Below are 9,675 nucleotides of genomic sequence, written 5' to 3'. Positions count from 1 at the left end.
AAAAAAAAAAAAAAAAAACACCTTTTCATGGTTAAAGATGGAACTTACAAGATGATCTGTCCTTATGCCAAAAACTCCAAGTATAACAGAGGCCTCCCAGCTTTTTATCTTTTAACATTTCTCAAGCAAACAAAGTTAGAGACTTTTCAGTGATTCTTGGAAACTAGTGAGGGATAGTACCAAACAAAGCATAGTCTTTTAATCTTAAACATCTCTTAGTTTTACACTGATTCTTATAACTAGTGTGCATAGCTCAAAGTTTTAGTCTTTGACTAGAAGCTTACCGGGAGTATATAAGCTGTGAAGACGAGAGACACGACGGTTGAGATGGCTGCGCAAACGAATCGGCGAATCATGAAGTCAGAGAAGGAAGAAGGCGACGGGAGGCGTAGAATCACGGTGGGAGCGTAAAGGATCAAAACGTAGAATAGTGCCATCGCGACGCAGGAGGCCACCGCTACCGCCATCGAGATGTTGTTGTCTCCGTCGGAAGACATGTTCAGAAGGTAGTGATGAGTAGGAGAGCTCCGGCACCGGATAAATGTGGAAGTCACCGGCTTTTCTTTGCTGGTTGAATTAAAATCCCGGCGGTTGACGAAGGAGTCTTTAGCCAATCACATCGTGTCACGTTAATCGCTTGTTATTGGGTCCGTAGAACCCAATGGGCCTTCTAAAATTTATATAACAGTTTATGCAATAAACCAAGATAGTTATTTAAAAAAAAAAACTTTAATTTCTTAAATTCAAACTAAAAAGTTCTAGTTAATAAGCTACTTAATAGTATTTATTTAGTTAAGAATCTAGTAAATCATTAATTGTCATTGGTCAAGTTATTATCTTTCTTGGTTGATAATTTAAAAGTACATTCCATAATTTACTACAAAAATGAAATGAGACATAAAGTATGAACAAAAATAAAAGATTATTTTATAAATGGAAGAATTTTTTTTTTTGTTCATACTCATTTTTGAAGTAAATTATGGAGCGATGATGGAGATGCCCTTAAAACTGCAGTTACTCTCCTGTTTTTTTATTGGTTTTCTACTCAACTCATACTCTTTCGGATGTAAATTGCTTTAAACTAAAGGAGTTTTAGCTTGATCAGATCATTCTCTTCCTCATAACATTGGGATAGTATGAATCGATCAAAGAGATTCATGGATTTCTCAAATTTCTGTGTAAATCTTTTGATTGCTACAAAATAGTAATATGTATTGCGAATGATAAAGCCGCCGCATGCAGGAGACAAAAAAAGCGATCCTTGTTCTCATCTCCTCTGGTCTCCGGCGAGCTTCGTCGGTGCCGTGAGGAGGTCTTTAGTCTAGTTTTCTGGTTTAGTCTGACTGAGATGAAGCTTTTGAGAGTCATGGGAGTCTTGGATTTGGGATTCTTCTTCGATTTCATCCTGTAGGTTGCTTGGACTGCCTTGTCTCGATCCGTAGTTTTTTTTGGTGTGCGGTGCAGGTTATACCGACTCTGATGTGGGGTGGTACTTCTTCCATCGGATCTTGTGAGGCGGAGCTCAGGTATATCAGTGGCTGTCTTTCGTGTGTTTCCTGCCCTTTCGACTTCGTTTTGGCGTTTCGAAAGTTCTCAGTCTCGGGTAGTTTGTAGATGTGTGTGTCTTGTTGTAGCTCTTTGTCCAAATCCTCTCGATATAAGTTCGGTTCTGCATCAAGGTCGTCGCTTGAGGGGCGTTCTTGTGGAGTTTCAGGTTGAGATTTCCATGTGGAGACAACTTGAAAGAGTGTAGAGGACTCTGCTTTAAGGTTGTTGGAAGGAGGAGTTTCAGTTGTCTTTGGTCTTGTGGAGTTTGTTTGGTCTGTGGTTCCGTTGGAAGACGTCATTACCGGGGCTCTCGTGTGGTTATATCTGCTCTTGAAGTGGGTTATGCTTGGCCTTTCTTGAGGCGGCTGTTTCTCATTGCTTTTATCATTGGTAAGTCCACGTGGTTAGACCTTTGTTCTTGTTTGAGTTGACTTCAGTTGGTGAAGTTTCGGGGTGTGGAAGTTGTGCAGTCCCTTGGTTTGAACCCAACGGGTTTTCCGGATTTCTTGGTAAGGGGATGTGGAGCATTAGCTCAATTGCGTGCAGTCTTTGAGTAGTTCATTGCCTACCATCGATTTCTTTGGCTACTCGGTTTGAAGATATGTTTCTCTTGTGGCTTCTTGTTGATGAAGCAGTTTTTTGTGTGGTGTTGGAGCGTTTCCCTCTGGTGATTATGCTCGTGGAGGTCATATTTCAAATTCAAATAATTAGACATGCATCGCTTTCACTTTCATCTCTTCTTCCGGCTCGGTTTAGCTTCTCTTTTCCTACAGTTTATCGTGTATCTCCACCGTGCTATTCCTCAACTTTTACTTCTTTCTTTAGTCTAGTTTATGGGTGGTGCCTATCACCTTGCCGGCTTTTGGCTCCAAAAAGGTTGCAAATCTTTGTTGGTTTTGTGTACTCTTAGTTTCAAGTTAATATTAATCTATCAGATGACAAAAAAAAAAAAAAAAATATTGCGGATGATTGGTAAGCGTGAAGTAGTATAAATTATCAGCCTATATGTTAGCAATATAACGTGGAATGTCTGGTAGAAAATAAGGTGTAGGTAACTGATAGTGATCAAAAGCTATACAGTTCGAAACAAGTTCGTTCATTTGGGTAAGCAAAGCAAAAAATAATAGTAGTTCTGTGGACTAACTGATTTTTCTGTATACTGTCAAGGGCCCAGACTGAATTGTAACGTTTAGTCGCAGAGAAATGGCCCAGAATGAACATAATGTTATAATATATAAATATATAATAGGCATTACCGTCAGTGTCCGACCTTAGCTCAGTTGGTAGAGCGGAAGACTGTAGTAGTTGCTGTAATCTTTAGGTCGCTGGTTCGATTCCGGCAGGTCGGATTTTACTTTTTGCTTTTCCAAATTTATTTTTGTTTCTCAAAAATCTCGTTGGTTAAAGATATAACTTTGGACATAAGATGTTGAAGCTAACCGAATTTCAGTTCACAGACTTTCTCCTTCATCTCCCTGAACAGATAAGAAGCCATATCAAACTTAAGAGCTTTTTGCTCTTTCCTTTCCTATCCTCTTGTAAAATTAAAGCCTTCGGTTTACTATCTCTCTAACAAACCGAGAATTAAACCGGTTTTTAAACCCTAGAAAACGAGAATTGAACCGATTGCAGTAAGCATCCAAAGATGAGAACTTTCAGCTCTCAACTCTACTCCAATGGTGGAATCTCTCTGTTCAACAAAAAGCGAATCTCTCCATCGAAAAAGCATCTCAATTTCTCCAGACCCTCGGGAGTACAGGTCATATCCGCCGTTCAGTTCCGACCTTGCATCGACATCCACAAGGTATCGAAATCGAATTGAATTTCAAGCTCGAAAGCTGAATCCTTACTCTCTGCATGTGTCTTTTGAAGGGGAAAGTGAAACAAATAGTTGGATCCACTCTAAGTGACTTGAAGGAGGAAGACGGGTCAGTCCTCGTTACCAACTTCGAATCGGACAAGTCCGCGGAAGAGTATGCGAAGATGTACAAAGAAGATGGGCTCACGGGAGGGCACGTGATCATGCTTGGAGCTGACCCTTTAAGCCAAGCTGCTGCTTTTGGAGCATTACATGCTTATCCCGGTAAGTAAATTAATGCCCTTTTGTGGTGTGAAAACTGTGATTGTGTTTTTGGTCTTACTGTCACATTTAATTCATTGTGTCGTGTGTAATGATAATTACAAGACGATGACTTCTAGGCGGTTTGCAAGTTGGAGGTGGAATCAATTCAGAGAATTGCTTGAGTTATATAGAGGAGGGAGCAAGTCATGTCATTGTCACTTCGGTATAGCTCTTTTGAATCTGTTATCATACTGTCTTTTTGTTAGTAGCAGTGTTCAAAAAAATAGTTTCATTTTGGTCCTATTTAACGCTTAGACCAATTTTTAGAACATTGGTTAGTAGTAGTAGTCATGTTTTGTGTTGATTGTTTTCAGTATGTGTTTAACAATGGGAAGCTTGATCTTGAAAGACTGAAAGATCTTGTGAAGATTGTTGGGAAGGAAAGATTGATATTAGACCTTAGCTGCAGAAAGAAGGTGATTCTCTGACCTGTTTTTTTTCTTCAGTTGGATCATTTTTGTTAAGTATCTTGTCATTAAAATATCTATTCTGCGCAGGATGGAAGATACGCAATCGTTACTGATAGATGGCAGAAGTTCAGCGATGTCTTGGTGGATGAGAAATCAATGGAGTTTCTTGGAGGGTTTGCAGATGAGTTTCTGGTGCATGGTGTTGATGTTGAAGGAAAGAAGTAAGCTTTTTGCTTTCAGTGTCTTAGAGTGGATTCGTTTTGAGTTGAAGTTAGATTATGTACTGATCCTCCTAATACATGTTCTCTCCCAAAAGGCTAGGGATTGATGAAGAGCTTGTAGCATTGCTTGGCAACTATTCTCCGGTTAGTAACACTCACACAATTTTCTTTGTAGAGTAATCGGTTTAGGCTCTATAATGTGGTGGATCCCGTCAAAGTGATATCACTTGGATTTTTAAATGTTTATCAGCAAACTTGTGATGCTTTAAATGTTTTATTAAACTGGTATATAACCAGAAAATGTGGTGGTCATGCTTCCGTAAGAGAGAGAGAGATAGACTGGTTATTATACTTGATTGCAAAATTGTACTATCTTTTTTAGCGTTAGATTCTGGATCTCAGATGTAATTTTTGGCCCTTGACAGATTCCAGTAACGTATGCGGGAGGTGTGACGGTGATGGATGATGTAGAGAGGATCAGAGAAGCTGGAAAGGGACGTGTGGATGTGACGGTAGGAAGTGCCTTGGACATTTTTGGGGGAAATCTACCTTACAAAGACGTTGTGGCTTGGCATCACAAGCAAGCAGAACCCGCCTCAACACTCCACTAAAGTCCCACCACATTTTTTCGATTTCGATGTGTTTAAATAAAAGCGAATATCATCTCAAAAGAGTAACTGTTGCATGTTCGCTTCTCTTCTTCCATTTTATAACTGAAACATAATAATATGCTGATAACTTTTGTGATCTTTTACTTATGTAGAAACTTTACTCTTTACAACCTCAGAGAATGATTCATCAAAGTATAATTCAAAAATGTAAAACCTTGTCTCAGTCTCGTGGATAATCTAGCAACCACTGGTATTAAGCGAGTGCAAAACATTCTTCTGTTATCCATGTGATTATCCAGTCATATCTTGCTAGGTAGGGTCCGTCCTCAAATTTAGTTAATAAGATCCAAAATAATTATAGTATAAAATTTGGATGATATATATACACACATAAAATCACTTAAAATTTGTTGGCAAAGACGGCCCTGTTACCAAGTAAATTAGTTTAACTTTTAAAGACGATTGGTACTAATATACTTGTAGTCGCTTCTTTGTATATTAAACCATTTCTGATCAAGTTTTACACAAACATAGAGAGCAGAATCTAGCTGGCTAAGAAGCAAAAACATATGGTCAAAGAAAGGGGCGAAAATAAATGTGTATTCAAACCCAAACATATTGGGAAGTAGAGAAAATTAAAGTCAAAGACTCAAAGTGACAGAATTAAGTAAAGGAAAACACCATAGTCGTTAAAAAAAAAAATTAGAGATCAAATTTTTTTTTTTAAAAAAAAAAAAAAAAAAAAAAAAAAAAAAAAAAAACCATAGTCCACAAATTTCTTTAAGTAGATCACTTGAGTTTAATGGGGGAGGGCCACTAGAAGAACTTCGAGAAGCTCTACACCTTTGACTATGGATAAAGTCTAAAGTATGGTGGTCCAGTATGGTCCAATGATTCTTCCACTTATTTCTAGTTTTCCACTAGTACTTCTCGACACTTTCCCGCTTCAAACCATCCTTGTGTTACCATTGTTGCCTCTCCTACATTTGTTTTTCCACGACAAATGAAGAATTATCGTTGAATAAAACAGAAAAGATATAGTTATCGTAGTAGGTTAGTTAATACAATGTTGTTATTAATATAATGTTGCATTAGCATATCTATTGTAGACGATTAAAGCATTGCCTTTAGGGTGTGCCTTTGGAGATGGGGAAGTGTTCAAACTATATATATATGATCGCATTGTCATTGTGAATTCTATGAATATAAATTATGCTTAAACTTTCAAACCAATCATACAAAAGACGAAAATAAATCAGTTCTCAAAAAATTACTGTATAATCCACCAAATTTGATCAGTTTATCTAAAATCGAATCGACAGGAAAAAAAAGTCACCATAAATAGTTGTTTTCGTAGAAAAATATGTAATTCATTTTATAATTCAAATAAAAGCTTTTCTATCCTTTCTTTGTCAATCAAAACGATAACAATGCGTACAAAGACATTATCTTTGATTACATACGCGATCATAGTAGATGATGGTATTATTCTAAGATAAATATTATTTAAGTATGAATAATCAGTTTGATATATGTATAAGATATACAAATTCAATGATATTTCTTAAATTCTTCTTTCACGTACCTACTTTGTGTTATCATTTCTAAACCTAGTGTAGGAGGTTGGTGCTGAGCATTTTCAATCTAATCATGAACTGGCCAATAACTAAAAGATAAGAAGTTATAATAACAAAAATAGAACTTACAACCGTTTTAAAAATTGGACATAAAGTTTGATCACTTTTGTTTTATTCTTCATGCTGACCACAATGGTCATCAAGAATATGAATTAAAAAAGCAGGATAACAATAATTAACAACTAATGTTAATAGGTTATAAACAGATCATGGTAACAACTAACAACTAGATGTCGTTATAGGCTCTCGTTGTACATTAGCCAGCTTAAAGAGCCGTCTTGAAAATCATTATTCTGCATCTATACAAATTCTACAAATCATCTAATTTCTCGTTCTTATAAACTATTTTAATAGAGATTTGATAATTACGAAATAATTTTCATTTTACACAACCACTCTAACACTTGACATTTTGAATTATCTCCTGTTTATATAAACCCCTGCACATATGTTAACATTCTATTAGATGAATTCGACTCGCATATTAATAAACATCATCAAAATATACAAGTCTTGTACACACTATCGTACGGCAATACTTATGACATCTTACCCACTACAGAATACTAAATGACCATTGTTAGATGCACATGCACATATATCAACATCACGTAAAAAATACTAGAGTTTATGTCACCATACTTTTATTTCCCTCAATTTATGTAATTAATATTCGTTTTATAGTTATGTTTATAGCCAATAATGCATTAGATGATCACCAACTCCTTATTTGAAACTTAAATATATGGTCATCAGAAAATCATTAATTAAGAGTTTTCTTTTTGTGATACAACTACAAGCAATCATCTCGTTGATTATAGGGGGCCTATCCTAAATAGAGCATGACGTTTTATACTTTAAATTAATTGTCACGGACCATATCCATATGTACTAATATGAACCTCCGTGATGAACTACCGCTTGCGTAAAAAGTAAAAAGGGTGCTATATTTATTCATTTACAAACTCCAAAGACGTATTGCATGTATCACGTAACCATGATTTGCGACGAGATGTATGCACTTTTATTTTTGTAACTATCCTCTCCGCCAAGAAATGCTCCCCACTATTCCAAGTCAACAAAGACAAAAAGTATCGAAATAAATAAAATAAATAAAATAAATAAAGTCAAAAGCTCTCCGGTTCTCGTTTTTTTATTATATTATACATCTAACCTTGGTATATAATCACCATCCATCTTCTTATTCTTCTTCATCTTCTCAATCTTAATAACTTGAAAAAATAGAAAAAAGAAAATGATGGGAAAAAGAATAGCTTCCTTCAAGAACTTAGCCAAGAAAATGAAGAGCATCAACACAAGAGAAGGCGGCTCCGAGTCAACTCATAACGAGTCTCTCCTGATCAGTGAAGCGGACATCGCGGCGACTAAGACGCCTACGGGAACGTTTGCGGTGTATGTAGGGGAAGAGCGCGCGAGACGCGTGGTACCGACAAGCTATTTGAACCACCCTTTGTTCAGGATGCTCCTAGACAAGTCACATGACGAGTTCCACTGTTTGGATCAGAAGGTTATGTTGGTCGTCCCATGTAGCCTGTCCGTTTTTCAAGACGTCGTTAACGCCATCGAGTCTTGTAATGGAAATTTCAAGTTCGGCGATTTTGTCGAGGAGTTTCTTTGACTTAATTTTTTCCTTATCGTTTTGATAAATATTAAGTGTTGTAGTGATTAACACCCCTTTGTTGCGTGGTGTGAATCTTTTTTTTTCTTGTGGAATTTGTATTTACCAATGTTCTAAAAATTGGTATGTGGTACCAATGCATATGCCTCCGTTTAGACGGCAATTAGTCACAATCTAAACGATGTTTCAAAAATAATTTTTCTAATTTAAACTCCCACCTAAACGGTAATCTTATATAAAACGCATAACTAAAGCATATCGCTTTTTGGACCATTGATATTTAGGCATCGGTTACATTATATTATCTATGGCTTAACTATTTCTTGGGCTCCCTATCTTTTTCCTTATTCTTTTAGAATGTTCGGTCGCTTTATGCTTGGAACATGTTTGGATGTTTGCGTGAAGACATGTTGGTGAGTTGAGTCAGAGCTTTATCTCAAAACGTCGACAGACTGCGACTTATGTGTCACTAAGAAGTAAGAAGGTAATGAGGGAGCGCAATTACAAAAGGAGGTGGGTTTTGTTTGCCTATCTTATAATGAGAGAGAGAGAGAGAGAGAGAGAGAGAGAGAGAGAGAGAGAGAGAGAGCAATTAAGTTTTTTTTTAACATCTACTCTCTCCATTTCTTTTTATTTGATGCTTTGGAGGTGTGAAAACAAATTAAAAAAACATTTGTTTTATACATTTTATAAACAAAATACCATTAATTGTCTAACTAGCTATAATTTGACCAATAGAAAAACATTCATTACCAGAAGTGATAGTCACTAGCAAATCAACTAATCTAGCCTCTTTTGTAATCGTTTTGAGGATAACAAGTTAGCTATTAACATGATATGCTACATTTTATTTGTTTATCTTCTTCTAAACATCTTGTCAAAAATGAATGTTTATTTTAAAGTTACTGGTCCATCACTCCCTGTATCGAATAACAACATATCACATCTTCTAATTTCTATAATAATCTCAAATCTTGGAACTTTATGAAAAACTGACCCAAGCAAGAGGAATATATCCAGTACTACTACTAGCCGAGGGGGAAGGGGATTACTGTAGTAGTAGTACTGGATATATTCCGAGGCCACATAGTCACAAATCGGTCGTAGAGTGTAGAGATTGTTCAAATCACAAATCTATATTAGTTACATAAATTATACTTATATGGGCCTTAAACGGGCTGTATAGTAATTTGTCATCGTCAGCGTGTATAATCAAAAAGAGCAAAGTGGTAAACTACTCAGATCAGTAGTAGTGAAGAAACGTTGATTTATGTCCAATTTTGAATTAGGTTTTGGGTACACTGACACTGTTTTCTTTCTCCTGAATTTTTGGGTTCAGGCCATTTAGCGATGATGAATTGAGGAACAACCCTCCTCAGGTTCTCACTTGTAATGATTTGCAAAGAGAAGTTGTCGTCTCCCAAAACATAGCCGGGAAGCACATTGATGGGGTTTTCACTTTTGATAAGGTACAAAAAAAAGTTGGC

The 9,675-nt window shown here is 36.4% G+C and overlaps 3 protein-coding genes and 1 non-coding gene across 4 annotated transcripts in view; 3 read left to right on the top strand and 1 right to left on the bottom strand.

Annotated features, from left to right (window-relative positions):
- LOC106331957 (CAAX prenyl protease 2) overlaps positions 1 to 599 on the bottom strand; it is a 2,024-nt gene extending 1,425 nt beyond the window's left edge. The window contains exons 1-2 of the mRNA XM_013770400.1: positions 285 to 599; positions 49 to 108 (exon numbers count right to left, since the gene is read on the bottom strand). Coding sequence (XP_013625854.1) covers positions 49 to 108; positions 285 to 497 — 273 coding nt within the window. The 5' untranslated portion in view covers positions 498 to 599. The remainder of the gene's footprint in view (positions 1 to 48; positions 109 to 284) is intronic.
- A 2,214-nt stretch (positions 600 to 2,813) lies between these two features.
- On the top strand, positions 2,814 to 2,897 carry TRNAY-GUA. The gene is given in 2 exon segments: positions 2,814 to 2,850; positions 2,862 to 2,897. It is a non-coding gene; the product is annotated as a tRNA-Tyr (tRNA).
- Positions 2,898 to 2,993: 96 nt separating this feature from the next.
- LOC106328891 (1-(5-phosphoribosyl)-5-[(5-phosphoribosylamino)methylideneamino] imidazole-4-carboxamide isomerase, chloroplastic) lies at positions 2,994 to 5,085 on the top strand. Its single transcript, XM_013767430.1, has 7 exons — positions 2,994 to 3,352; positions 3,421 to 3,631; positions 3,748 to 3,833; positions 3,985 to 4,086; positions 4,168 to 4,301; positions 4,397 to 4,445; positions 4,727 to 5,085. The coding sequence occupies exons 1-7, from the start codon at positions 3,194 to 3,196 to the stop codon at positions 4,910 to 4,912; spliced, it is 927 nt and encodes a 308-aa protein (XP_013622884.1). The 5' UTR covers positions 2,994 to 3,193; the 3' UTR covers positions 4,913 to 5,085.
- A 2,704-nt stretch (positions 5,086 to 7,789) lies between these two features.
- LOC106333974 (auxin-induced protein 15A-like) lies at positions 7,790 to 8,323 on the top strand. Its single transcript, XM_013772351.1, has one exon. The coding sequence runs from the start codon at positions 7,805 to 7,807 to the stop codon at positions 8,186 to 8,188; it is 384 nt and encodes a 127-aa protein (XP_013627805.1). The 5' UTR covers positions 7,790 to 7,804; the 3' UTR covers positions 8,189 to 8,323.
- Positions 8,324 to 9,675: the final 1,352 nt, after the last annotated feature.

The sequence above is a fragment of the Brassica oleracea genome, chromosome C3 (genome assembly GCF_000695525.1).
Source record: "Brassica oleracea var. oleracea cultivar TO1000 chromosome C3, BOL, whole genome shotgun sequence".
Taxonomy (NCBI): Eukaryota; Viridiplantae; Streptophyta; class Magnoliopsida; order Brassicales; family Brassicaceae; genus Brassica; species Brassica oleracea.
Note: the sequence above shows the minus strand (reverse complement) of the source record. Positions and strands in the feature narration are given on the sequence as shown.